This window comes from Mesoplodon bidens, assembly GCF_964165515.1.
Source record: "Mesoplodon bidens genome assembly, chromosome: 4".
Taxonomy (NCBI): Eukaryota; Metazoa; Chordata; class Mammalia; order Artiodactyla; family Ziphiidae; genus Mesoplodon; species Mesoplodon bidens.
Window position 1 is genome coordinate 60,933,789 of NC_138160.1, and position 14,220 is coordinate 60,948,008.

At 42.2% G+C, this 14,220-nt stretch overlaps 2 protein-coding genes across 4 annotated transcripts in view; one reads left to right on the forward strand and one right to left on the reverse strand.

Annotated features, from left to right (window-relative positions):
* The window catches only part of CERT1 (ceramide transporter 1), a 134,629-nt gene extending 128,947 nt beyond the window's left edge, over positions 1–5,682 (reverse strand). Inside the window, exons 1-2 of one of the 3 annotated variants that reach the window (XM_081233016.1) lie at positions 5,516–5,682; positions 4,864–5,266 (exon numbers count right to left, since the gene is read on the reverse strand). In XM_081233016.1, coding sequence (XP_081089142.1) covers positions 4,864–5,266; positions 5,516–5,601 — 489 coding nt within the window. In that variant the 5' untranslated portion in view covers positions 5,602–5,682. Of the gene's footprint in view, positions 1–4,863; positions 5,350–5,515 lie in introns of those variants that run through there. The other 2 variants (XM_081233015.1, XM_081233014.1) reach the window with 2 other exon arrangements.
* Positions 5,578–14,220, forward strand: part of POLK (DNA polymerase kappa) — a 73,899-nt gene continuing 65,256 nt past the window's right edge. Inside the window, exon 1 of the mRNA XM_081233013.1 lies at positions 5,578–5,688. The gene's annotated coding sequence lies outside the window, so the exon portion shown is untranslated. The remainder of the gene's footprint in view (positions 5,689–14,220) is intronic.

Consider the following 14,220-nt stretch of genomic DNA (forward strand, 5'->3'; position numbering starts at 1 on the left):
AATATAACATTTTCTTCTAATATTTGAGGAATAAAACTGAAGCACATTTCAGTTAAAAATTCTGCTTTACTCTTTGTGTGCTTTCATCCTCCCCTCCTCACCACCTTCAAAACTCTTAATTGTTTTGGTCCCTGCCATAATCGACTTATTCAATAGAAAAGTAAGTTTGGCTATACAGTCTGTCATTCTCCTACACCAAGTACTGCTGCATGAAGCCTTCTAAATCAACAGAAGTAGAAGTCAATCATGGCCCAAACTCTATTTTTGTTGTAAGTTATTCCTACATGAAAATGTATGATGTTTACGACTACATTAAAGTAAAAACAGATTATTAATCTTTAGTAAGTCTACATCAACTTTATTTTTACCTCCACAGAACTCAATATTATAGGATAGTTAATTCATTTTCTAAGTTTCTCTGAAGATCTATTTTTCAAACTCAAGAGTAAAATACAAACATAAAATTGGTTTTCAAAAACATACTTGGATTATCTGTTTCCAGTACCTACAAATAGTTTCTGTGTTGCTAAAGTTTCGCTGCTGCACAGTGAAGACCACAATCAATAAACTTGCAAAGGCAGAAATGTAACCTCTATGGGAATTGTTGATATTGCATATTTTTATGCTCTGGGGTTTTAAGTACAGACAATTCCAAAAACTATCTGCTAACTCAAAAACTATCTGCCAAAAACTAACTCTAAATGGATTGTTAAAAATATACTGCATTGGCTCAGAGAAATCTTTTCTTTACTATTTCCTAATTCCACAGGTTTGAGATGGTTCAGCTCTTGTATCTTCTAAACTCCATCATTACAGCCCCTCCCTGAGAGCTATCCATGCTGGCAATTTAACTCATTCTTTCCTGAGGGCTCTCTAGTCACTATTTCCTCATTTTAACTCCCTGCGATTTACTACCACTTAAGACACCAACTTGAAATAATGATGGTTACATACAAAACTAAATTTATCTCCACCCATAGGATGCACATCCCCCTCTGTTCCTATTTCCTTGGCTATACTGTTACTGCCACAGCCATTCAGACTCAAACCTGGCTCAGCGTTCCTGTACTGTATGGACAGAGCAGTGGATACAACATCAGAGAGACTCGACTACTTTTACTAGCTGTGTGAAAAGTTCTGACAAATTATTTAACTTTTCTGAACTTCAGCTTTTTTCCTCAGTCATTTGAGTGGGTGAATAAAATCATGAATACACCTACTATATTCCTAGGAGATACTCAATACCTGACTGGTCCTTCTTAATCTTTATAGCCCATTATCAACTCCTATTCATCTTTCCTTCCTATTAAACCCTTAAATCTGACCCCTTTATTTTCAAGTAATCCAATCACATTATCAGGTTCCTGGATTCCTGAGAAGGCTTAATAACCTTACCTCTGATATCTTCTGATTTTTATTTCATAACTTACATAATCTTATTTATTAGGCATATTTTGCTTATTTATCTTACATATTAACCTCATTGAGCCTCCAGCTCCAAAACTTACATGAACAACTCCCAATTGCCTGTAATACAAATCCTTTAGACTGGAATACCTTAATCCTACCTCGCTTCCAATTACTGCCCGTCAGAAAGCTACTAACTGTGATTGTGGCCAAGTTACTTACCTGTTTGTTTGTTTGTTTCTTTGTCAAACTCTACCTCTTAAAGTTGTTTAACATTAAGCAAGAACAGACTTAGAACACTGCCAAGCACACAGTATTTTCTCAGTTGGAGGCAGAGCTACGCATAGCTAATGAAGCTTAGAAACCTTCAGGGAAGCTCACAAGGACACCTTCCAAAGTGACAGAAGGGGCCCTAGAAATCATGTGTCCATATTTTCATATTATTTTCTTACAGAGGACCCAAAAATTACATAAGCTTCAGGATTTACACAGAAAATGTTAACTCCTATTCACAGCTAGAAGGCAGATTTTTGCCTTTTCTCTACCCTCATAACATTCCCTTGCTCTTCCCCATTTAACAGAGACAAGGCAATATGCAGACACTGCAGGAGAAGCAAACATTCCTGCCTCCAACAGTCCAGCAAGCAAATATTCAAGAGGAAAAAAAATACATTTAGAAAAAGAGTCAGAAGCAAGTTACAAATAAAATGCTATAGGAATTCAAGGGAAGGAGCTCTGGGATGGTTGGTGAAATAAGAAAAGTCTTTATGAAAAGAATAGTTGAGATGGACTCTACACATGGACAGAATTTCAGCCAACAGTTAGGTATGTGGAGAAAACGTTAAGGTAAAGATAAGATAAAAAGGATGGAGGGAATTCAGAAGGAATTGGATGAGACTGACCAAGGCTTAGTTGCTCTCAAGTCCTACTAAGGCATGAATCTTTCCCCATCCACAGTCTATCTTGATATTTGTTATAACCACCTAGAATTATTGTCTATCCAGTATTTTTGGAACTTACGTGCCTAAGAAGCGAGTCTGTAGAAAGTATATTTATATTAAAAAAAAAACCTTTGGGCTGGTGTACAAGTTTACTCCACCACCACCATTCCAAACTCACTCCATTTGGTGGAGGGGGAGTGGGGGGGACAAAACAAATTAGTATTTGGACTTAACTACATTACTAAGCAGAAGGAAAAGAACAGAGGCTGAGTTCTAATTTTGTTTAAAATTACCAGGTGAATACAAAGGCTGAAAATATATGCGTACTTTAAATTTAAAAGCATACACTCAATAAAAAATATTATTGATTAAAAAGCTTCCAAGAAAACATATGTAACCATAAATTGTTAAATTTCAGGGAAATTTCCTTCATGGCTGTTAACAAGAACACCAAAACTACGTTGATTCTATGTATGCAGCAACAATGAAGTTATTTACGAACCAAAGAAGTGGTCAAATACTACATTTCTATACACTTAGATATTAAGGAGATAGTCTTCCTTTTTTTTGTCATAAAGTATACACTTACTACACTGCTCTGCGTAAGTGATACTCATATACTCATATACAGTACATACTCAGAGCACTGGTGACTCCGCCAATCACTACGATCCTCCTACCCCCCAAAAAGTGATGATCAACAGTTCAAAAGTACGGCTTGTTTTGTAAAATACCTAACACTCCACAATACTAATTTGGAAGTCTGCTTCTCATTTAATGAGAAAAAAGTGGTGAAATTACCTGAATCACTGAGAAGCAAAGAGCCCATTTCATAACAGTTCCAAAGAGAAATGTATACCTATTGCACTACGTGTTCAATAGATTCTTAAATTACACGATACATTTAATCCAAAGAAACCCTAGGGAGCTTCACTTTACTGAAAACTTTTCACTGAAATTCCAATAATGATCACAGTATCAACACACACCATAATTTTTCTGTATGCAAATGAAAGTTAACACTCGCAAGCCTTAGTTCTGACATATTCATGCCTTTCTTAGGTCCTTTCTCAGCCTTCTAAAGACAATATAAAAGCTAATATGAAACAATTCCACAAACAACGTCCCAATGCTTAGCCAAAGTATGTATACTGGAAGCAGGGTGATTTCTTAATAGCCAGTGGCTGCACATGATCTAGGATCTTATGACCGGCCTGTTGAGAGACTGGACCTTGCTCCCCCTCTCCAAATTAACTGCTAGCTCTAGCCATTTCTAAAAGTTTAACAGGAAGAGAGAAGGAAGTAAAAAAGACAATGTGGATCTTCTCATAGCAAAGACGTTAAAAAAAAAAAAAAGAAAGAAAACAAAAAGAACCCCAACAACAAACCCCAAACTATGTACTACCAAAAGAAAAGATCACCCACCTTCTCTCTTAAAAAGGGATTCGGGCTTCCCTGGTGGCGCAGTAGTTGAGAGTCCGCCTGCCGATGCAGGGGGATGCAGGGAACGCGGGTTCGTGCCCCGGTCCGGGAAGATCCCACATGCCGCGGAGCGGCTGGGCCCGTGAGCCATGGCCGCTGAGCCTGCGCGTCCGGAGCCTGTGCTCCGCAACGGGAGAGGCCACAACAGTGGGAGGCCCGCGTACCGCAAAAAAAAAAAAAAAAAAAAAAAAGGGCTTCATCCAAACTCTACAAACTCTACAAATGACTATCTCCTTTGCAAAAATTTTGGAAAAGTGGTTTTAAAAAATTTAGGAAAAGTAAGATGTCTTTTCCTTACTCTGGCCCACTGACTGCAAGAATATTTTACTATTAAATAATACTCTTCTTCCTCAACTAAAGGTCGGTCTCCATTCTGACAGGTTTCAAGTTACTATGAATATTTCTTGTACCTATTACCTGACTATTCAATAGCTCTTCTCTGAACTGGGGTAAAGAGTAAGGGGAAAAGTACAAAACTCCTCCTCTTATTGAGACCTTTCACTACATCTAGGCTGGCATAGTTTACCACCTCAGATTTCAGCACCAAGCCGAGTTGCTCCGGCTTCTATCTCAAAAGTAGGGTCTGCAGAAACCCCTCAACCCTATTCTGCTTGGCATCTCCGGACTAATCTCGTTTGAGAGGTCTGAGGTGCACGGTTCCCATGCCTAGTCCTTCGGGTACCGCTGTTGCCCAACCCAAATTGCTATACCCGGACAGCTGCCGCCCGGGGTCCTAAGTCACGGTGCGCATCCCGCTCCCAAACAGGATCCGGGGTTGGGACAGGTCTTTCCCGGTCCCAGGCCGCCGAGCCCCAGAGCAGGCGAGGAAGACAGTCCCCTTCTGCCCCCACCCCCACCCAACCCTGGCCCGGGCACTCGTGCCGCAGTACTCGGGCCCACACCCCGGCACATTCCGCAGCCCCCGCCCCGACAGAGTCTGTGCCTCGCGCCCAGCCCCACCCCATGCCCTCAGCAGCTCGCCTCGCCGCAGGTGAGTCTGGGCAAGGGGTCCTCGGCCCCGCGGGTTGCTCACCTTGCTGAGGACCCCGCAGCGCTCCACAGGCGGCCCGGACTCCGTCTCCGGATCCTCCTCCGAGCCCGACGAGTTCCAGCTCTGGTTATCCGACATGGAGGCGCGACAGCCGAGCAGGAGACCGGCCCCCGCTCCCTGAGCTGCGCCGTTGGAGGCGCCCAGTCCCCGGGGTGAAGCGTCGGAGGATGGCGAAGGAAGGAGTGCCCGCTCGGGAGCAGGAGGGAGCTGGAGGAGGGACGAAGTGCGCCCGCCGCGCCGCCGCCGCGCCTGACACCGAGCGGACCGGGGAAGGAGGACGAGTGGCGAAGGAAGCCTGCCCTTCCAGCCGTCAGCCGCCGCCGCCGTCGTCGCCGTCGCCGTGACCCCTGCGCTCTGCCCGGCGCTGCCACCCGAACTCAGCCCCCTCGGTGCCAACCTCGGGGGAAACGAAAAGGGGAGGAAGAGGGGAAAAGAAAATCTAGCTGCAGAGACCCAGGTCCACTCACACCTCCGCTACCGCCGCCATCTTCCCGCCTGGCCCACTATTTACCCTCCCCTCCCCTCCCCTCTCCCCTCCCCTTCGTCCTCCCATTCTCCCCCGGCTCCCCGCCCCGTCCTCCTCCCAACGTCTGACGCGACACGCCGAGGCTCGGAGTCCCCTCCCGCAACCTACCTCCTGCCCTCCCGAGTGACGCCGGGTAGAAAACTAGGAAGAGCGGAGAAAGGAGAAGGAGGGATGGGGACGCGGCTGTGCTGCATTCTGGGAAGGACGCTGCTCCGTACGCCGCGCAGCCTCCTGGGAGTTGTAGTCGCGATCCTGAGGTAACTGGAGAGAGAGCCGAGTTGGTAAGTTTTGCCGCTTTGGGGACGGGTAAGGGGAGGGTGGGCTTCGTTTGACAGTTGCGTGACCCGTCCCCTCGGCCGTGCGCTTCTATCTCAGCCTAGTGTGTTTATGATGAACTTATGCCGGGCTTGTGGGCCCGGACGTGAGATAACTCTGTTGAGGATGCCCGGGCTTGCCCTCCATGGCGGCTTCCCGAAAGCCCGGGAGCATCTTGCCGCTTGCCCGGACAGAAGTGTACCGGGCGCTTCCGCTTCAACCGGGGGCCAGGGGTTTGCGACCTCTCTAATAACAAGGGCGTTTCTTTCCGTCAAACCACCTCTGCGAATTTCGAAGGTCTTCCATCTCGCTCTTTGGAAGTTAGACTTCACACGACGTTTCCCTCTTTAGAAGGAAGCGTTTAGTCCCTTCTCACCAGAGCAAGAGCTTTTCGTTGTTAGATTTACAGAGTTTTTATGTGGAAAGTAATTTTGAAGATATCAGAGAATAAATGACGTTGAAGAGTTTTTAAAGTAAAATAAGAATGTGAGATGAGAGCCTGGAGTTTTCTCTTAGTTGTAAATGAGTGTTTTCCTGACACCCAAGTTAACAACAGTCTCTAATGACCTATCTTCCTCTGAAAGATAGGAGAGGTTAGAATAGAAACTGTCATGTATAACAAAAACCAAAGTGCAATGATCTTATTGAGTAATAAGGGATTAGGCAATAGGAGGCTGGCTTTGCTTTAAGACTAGAATTGAATTAGTGGAAAGACCAATAGAAGATCTAACATCTTGTTTAGTCTCTTTGCATACATTATAAGGATAACTTTTATGGGGAGAGCTTTAACTTTGTAGCTTCAGTTCTTTTATCCTGTTTGCCTCTTCTCCATCTCGTCAATTTCCTAATAATTGCCAACAGTAAAATTACTTATTAAACCTTAGAAAGAATACCTGCTTACTGCAGGTGACAGGAGAATAGAAGTGAAATTTTGAGTCTAGGGGAAAAGGCACAGTGGCCAGAAATAGCTCTGGTAGCCAAAGAGGTCAACTTAACTGGGATCTTCAGGAAAAAAACAGAATGATGGAAAGTGTCTCTGAGAAGTACCTATGAATCTTTCATTTTCCTAGATTTACACTTTAAAATGCTGGATCTGTTGTAAATCAGTTACAAATCATTTTTCCATTGTGAAATCAAGTGACAATGCATAGTTGAAAGTCATTCAGATGAATAAAACCTTGAGATAAATCTTTTGAAAATACTTTGTCAACATGTTAATTAAAACACAATCCAAATTTTGTCATTCAAAAAAGAAAAAACCCACTTAGCACATTTTTCCTCTTTATTGAATTAGTAAATTATACCTTTAGAATATCAAATGTTGTAGCAATTAAATTTTGCTTTGCCTTCCGATTACCTAATACAGTTGACGTCCCTTTTCTGATTCTTTTGAGCTCTAGGTTTTAAAATGTCATTAATCTCAAGGAAATGATTGTGAATTGTTGAGAACTCCACTTCATAATGCAATTTAGAATTATGGGAGCATAGTATATATTTATTCTTATTTTATTTAAAAAATTGTTTTGGCTGCACTGGGTCTTCGTTTCTGTGAGCAGGCTTTCTCTAGTTGCGGTGAGCCGGGGCTATTCTTCGTTATGGTGCGCGGGCTTATTGTGGTGGCTTCTCTTGTTGTGGAACATGGGCTCTAGGCACGCAGGCTTCAGTAGTTGTGGCGCACAGGGTTAGTTTCTCTGTGGCATGTGGGATCTTCCCGGACCAGGGATCGAACCTGTGTCCACTACACTGGCAGGCGGATTCTAACCACTGAGCCACCAGGGAAGTCCCTATATTTATTATTATTATGTGTGTGTGTGTGTGTGTGTGTGTGTGTGTGTGTGTGTGTGTGTGTGTGTGTGTGTGTGTGTGTGTGTGTGTGTGTGTGTGTGTGTGTGTGTGTGTGTGTGTGTGTGTGTGTGTGTGTGTGTGTGTGTGTGTGTGTGTGTGTGTGTGTGTGTGTGTGTGTGTGTGTGTGGTACGCGGGCCTCTCACCGTTGTGGCCTCTCCCATTGCGGAGCACAGGCTCCGGACGTGCAGGCTCAGCAGCCATGGCTCACGGGCCCAGCCGCTCCGCGGCATGTGGGATCTTCCCGGACCGGTGCACGAACCCGTGTCTCCTGCATCGGCAGGCGGACTCTCAACCACTGCGCCACCAGGGAAGCCCCCTATATTTATTTTTAAATGGAACTTTCTATTGTATTTTATGCATTTCTTTTTTTAAAAAAATATTTTTTTATTTATTTAATTTTTTGGCTGCATCGGGTCTTAGTTGCGCCACACAGGCTCTTCATTGTGGCGCACGGGCTCAGTAGCTGCAGCACAAGGGGTTAGTTGCCCTGTGGCATGTGGGATCTTAGTTCCCTGACCAGGGATCAAACCCACGTCCCCTGCATTGGAAGGTGGATTCTTAACCACTGGACCACCAGGGAAATCCCTTATGCATTTCTAAGTTGTGTGATTGTAACCACCAACACTAATATGACTACAGTACCCACTTAATCAGTAGGAAATTGTTTCATTGTATTTAGAATTAATATGAGAGAAATTGTCTTTTTAAAAATGTTTTTGTGGGGGCTTCCCTGGTGGCGCAGTGGTTGAGAGTCCGCCTGCCGATGCAGGGGACACGGGTTCGTGCCCCGGTCTGGGAAGATCCCACATGCCGCAGAGCGGCTAGGCCCGTGAGCCATGGCTGCTGAGCCTGCGCATCCGGAGCCTGTGCTCTGCAAGGGGAGAGGCCACAACAGTGAGAGGCCCGCCTACCGCAAAAAAAAAAAAAAAAAAAAAAATGTTTTTGTGGGACTTCCCTGGCAGTCCAGTGGTTAAGACTCCACGCTTCCACTGGAGGGGGCATGGTTTCGATCCCTGGGGTGGGGGTGAACTAAGATCCTGCATGCCCCATGGCATGGCCTAAATAAATAAATAAAAGCTATTGCCACATTGTCTCTCTATACTTACAAGACTATTTAAAAATGTTTTTAAGTACGAAGGATTTTTGTATATTGTTCAGAATACCACATTAGAGGTTGGGATTCACTTTATTTTTGCTAATGGGAAGAAATTGCAATACAGTAGTAAAATACATGAGCTTTCTCTTTATGGTGAGAGTGACAGCTTCTCAGTTTTCTCGCTAACTTAGAACCTTCCCCAACTTTCTTGTAAATATTCCATATTTTCTCTTTTAGTAGTTTTTTTTTAACTCTTAAAACTTGAATCCACCTGGGATTTATTTTTGTGTATGGAATAAGGTAGGAATTGTTTTTTTAAGGACAGCAGCTTGGCCCAACATTTTATTTAATAGCCTATTCTTACGCTTATATTTATGTGATATACAAAATCTACATATATCTAGGTCTGTTTCTGGACTCCATTCTTTTTCATTGATCTACTTGTCTATACCTGTGCTAATACCATACTGTTTTAATTATTTAACTTTATACTATTTTCGTATATAATACCAAAACTCTCCTGGTGTTCTTTTTCATTTGGATAGTTTCGTATATCTTCTCTTCCAGATGAATTTTAGAACACCTTGTCAAATTGCATGAAACACTCTATTGGAATTTGGATTAAGAATACACTTATTTTATGAAGAAAATGACATCTTTACATTATTAACTCTTAGCCTCCGTCAGGCACTTTACATATCTGATCTAACTTATTCCCTATAAACCACATAAGGTGAGCATTGTTGGCCTCATTTTAAGGATATGAAACTGAAGCTCAGTGCTGCTAAGTAACTTATACAGTGTCAAATAGGTACTAAGTGTTGGAGTTAGGATTTGAACACAGATCTGATTTTAAAGATCATACTCTTGGGCTTCCCTGGTGGCACAGTGGTTGAGAGTCCACCTGCCGATGCAGGGGACACGGGTTCGTGCTCCTGTCTGGAAAGATCCCATATGCCGCAGAGCGGCTGGGCCCGTGAGCCATGGCCGCTGAGCCTGCGCGTCTGGAGCCTGTGCTCCGCAACGGGAGAGGCCACAACAGTGAGAGGCCCGTGTACCGCCCCCCCCCAAAAAAAAAAATCATACTGTTTTCTTTGCTTCAGAATACCTCTAAAAGTGGGAAGAATTGTGTAAATAAATAACATATCCTGTAGATGAGTATATCAGAGCAACTATGCTCTTAATTCAGCTAATGATTTTGCGGATCTTTCATTTACCCACTGCTTACATCTATGCTGTCTTATTTAACCCCAATGTAGACTTTATGATTGCTATACTATTTCTATTATTATTTCTATTTCTAATATTTCACATGAAGAAACTGAACCCAGAGAAGTTAAGTAACTTTCCAAAGGTCATACAGCAGTAAAGAGCATAGTTTGCGGTTTGAGCCCAACTATCCTGATTCCAGCGTCCATTCTCATCCCACTAGAGTTCTTCATTTCCTCTTCTTTCTCCCTATCTTCCACTTCACCTCATTCTCCCACCTTTTTTCTCGTCAAAACACCAATCCCAAAGCCTTCATCCCTACCTCACTCTCTCACTGCAATGACACAGAAGCCAAAAACCCAGAGGTGCTGGAAGTGAGAATCTTGCAACTTTACTGATCAACAGGTAGAGGCATGGAAGGGAATATCCAGTCGCACCTCCCCCCACTCCCACCCCGGCTGCGATGCACGGATTGTGGGATCCTAGTTCCCTGACCAGGGATGGAATCTGGGTCCTCAGCAGTGAAAGCGTGGAGTCCTAACCACTGGACCACTAGGGAATTCCCGGGAATATTTCTTCTTGATGCTAGAACTGTAGTAGGAGAGGATGTCCCAAGTTGAAATTGAAGACATTGTCTAATGTTTTTAGATGATGCTATAAAGAGCCTTCATTAGTATCTTAGCCTGCCGTAACAAAATACCACAGTCTGGGTGGCTGTGGTCCCTCTTCCTCTTCTTATAAGAACACCAGCCCTATTGGATTAGGGCCCTACCCTTATGGCCTCACTTAACCTTAGATATCTCCTTATAGGCCCTGTCTCCATATACAGTCACATTGAGAGTTAGGTCCTCAAAATATGAATTTGAGGGGAACACAATTTAGTCCATAACAGAGCTTATAGGTTCCGTATTCTCATAGTATTTATTATGGTAAAGATGCATTTGGAGTAAAATAGTCCTTTTTAGCTAACCTGGGAATTTAACTGTTCTTTGTAATCTTTATAATGCTGTTCCCAACTGAAACATAACTAGTTAAAAACTGGGGATTTACATAAGAAACTTGATTTTGAAAACTTAGAGATACTAATCTATGAAATAGAGGTAATGATCTATGAATAGCAACAGTCTAAAAACTAAAGTACCAGTGAACAAAACACAGCATATGAATAAAACAACTGATTTTTTTTGCCCTATTTTAATGTCTTGAATAATAATCTGGGTGGTGAAATTATGGACCACTTGAATTTTTCTCTTTGTACCATTTTGTATGAAAAAAATATATCATGTGAGTATGTTTGTGCATGTGTATATGTATCACTTTTGTAAGAAGAAATGGTAATTATAAATGATATAAATTAAAGATTAATCTCTTTACACACAGTGTTCTAAATTAATTTTCAACTTAAGAGTTGTTAAATGTCCCTGTTTTCCATACATTTTCCTCTTTACCATCAAGAGAATTGATGATTACAGGGTTTCTTAAAAAGGCCCCATCATTGTCTTCAGAGTTATTTTCCCCAAGCTCCTGACCCCATCCTTCACATTTTGATACATATACATAATGACAGTTATGTCACAACTGCTGTCTCACTGACAAGGATTATATGAATCATCCTGATTGTTTAAATGAAAAAATGTGTGTTCTTGAAGCAGTGAAATATGGTACAGTCGGCTTTCCCTATCTATGGGTTCTGCATCCTCGGATTCAACCAACCTTAGGTCAAAAATATCCAGAAAAAAAAAATTCTAGAAAGCTCCAAAAAGCAAAAGTTGTATTTCCTGCCTACCAGCAACTATTTACACAGCATTTACATTGTATTAGGTGTTATAAGTAGCCTAGAGATGATTTAAAGTATACACGAGGCTATGCATAGGTTATAGGCAAATACTGCACTATTTTACATAGAGGTCCTGAGTATTCATGGATTTTGGTATCCGCAGGGTGTCCTGTAACCAATCCCTTGTGGATACTGAGGGAGGACTGTACTTGGTTTTTTAAGCATTCCCCCTTCTTTTTCCACCCCCCCAAGAGCACTATTTGTAACTTTTAGAATATAAACAGACAGTCCCCTACTTAAAATGATTCAATTTAGGATTTTTCGACTTTATGATGGTGCAAAAGCAACACACATTCAGTAGAAACCATACTTTGAATTTTGAAATTTGATCTTTTCTCAGGCTAGCAACATGTGACATGATACTCTCTTGTGATGCTGGGCAGTGGAAGCAAGCCACCAAAATCATGAGGGCTTAACAACCATTCTGTACCCATACACCTGTTCTGCTTTTCACTTTCAGTACAGTACTCAGTAAATTACACGAGCTATTTAACATTTTATTATAAAATAGTGTTTGTATTGGATAATTTTGCCCAACTATAGGCTATTGTAAGTGTTCTGAGTACATTTCAGGTGGGCTAGGCTAAGCTATGATGTTCAGTAGATGTATTAAATACTTTTCCTACCTAAAGGTATTTTCAGCTTACAATGGGTTTATTGGGACATAACCCCATCATAAGTCAAGGAAGATCTGTGTGTGTGATGGGGGGACACTCTACCATTGTGCAAATTGCATTTTTAATTTAACAGTATATTGTGAACATCTATTTCGTAGCGTTCGTTTTAATGACTGCATAGAATTCCTTTTTTGATGGGCAATCAACATTTTTCATGTTTCGCTATTACAAAAACGCTATAAAGAAACACTAGTTTAACTTTATTTTTGTGCACTTGTCTAGCTCTTTTTTGGGGGTAAATTCCCAATAGTGGGCTGCTCAAACTGAGAATATGTACATTTTACAGTGGGAGACTATCAAATTGTCCTCGAAAAAGTTTTCATTAGTTTACGCTGCCCAGTAGTGTGTCTGAGTCCTTCCTCCCCGCCCTCCCACCACCCCACCTGCCCCAATACCTGAAGACAAAGGATGGTGGTAGGATAGCATTTGAGCAAGCTATTGGAAGGAGATAATGGTAGGAGGTTACAATTTCAGAAGGAACCACATTGGAATACTTTTATCGGTGTTTATTTTGGTTGACCAGTTGGATGTTATACTATTATTGATCTTATCAAGGCTCTTTGACTGAAGGAATCAGAAATATGTTTGGGGTAGCTCAAATAAGAGAATGTTATTGTAGAGATCTCTGAATCCTCAGCTGGGCCTCGTACACGTATTTCAGTACTTGGAAAATGAGGATTTGGTGTTTTTCTATTCATCTCTGGGGCTTCATATCTTTCATCTCTATGTTCTTGTGTTCTCAATCTCAGTTTATTTGTCTCTTCAGATCTCATCTTGCATGTTGTCCAACTTGTTTTAACTACCTGTCAGTTTCAGGGCTCTCTCAATGTCTCTTAGTTCAGAGTCTTAAAAGAAATAGGTAGTTGGCCAGCCAGTGCCCTCTAATCAGCTCTTCCCAAAAGTGTGGAATGTAAATCTACTTCTTCTGTGGTTTGTTAGGAGTGGGAGGCCAACTGGAAACAATAGGCATATCTAGTATATATAATGTGCATTATATTCTAACTGTAGTGGTAGGAAAAGGGGCATTCTGAGGAGAAAGAATTATTTAACATGTGAAAATCTCATTGTCAAGCACCACACATATTAATTCTTTTCAAAGGCATAAGCACATACTAGCACATGATAAATGGTTAATATGTGCAGTATTAGACTGCATATATTATTTTGTTCCACTAAAACATGAGTTTAAAAATTTTTTATCCACTTTTTTTCTGATTTTAGTCCCCAGAGTAGTGCTCAGCACATAGAAGGCCGTCAATATAATTAATGTATTTTACCTTATCTTTCAGTTAATAATTTAATTCAACAAGCATCTAATATGCAGGATATTATGCTGACTACTGTGGGTAGTTTTTGTTGTTGTTGTTGTTGTTATAAATTTATTTATTTTTGGCTGCGTTGGGTCTTTATTGCTGCACGTGGGCTTCCTCTAGTTGCGTCGAGCAGGGGCTACTCTTCGTTGCGGTGCACAGGCTTCTCGTTGCGGTGGCTTCTCTTGTTGCGGAGCATACGCTCTAGGTGCGTGGGCTTCAGTGGTTGTGGCTCGCGGGATCTAGAGTGCAGGCTCAGTAGCTGTGGCGCACGGGCTTAGTTGCTCCGCGGCATGTGGGATCTTCCTGGACCAGGGCTCGAACGCGTGTCGCCTGCATTGGCAGGTGGATTCTTAACCACTACGCCACCGGGGAAGCCCCGTGGGTAGTTTTAAAATAGTGACAGATAAAAAAAAAGAGCGAGGGTTGTGGGGGTCTGCATTCAAGGAGATTAGAACAGAAAACAAGATAAGAAAGGTATACATGTAACTATAGGAGTTGAACTAGTATTTTGTAAGTTAAA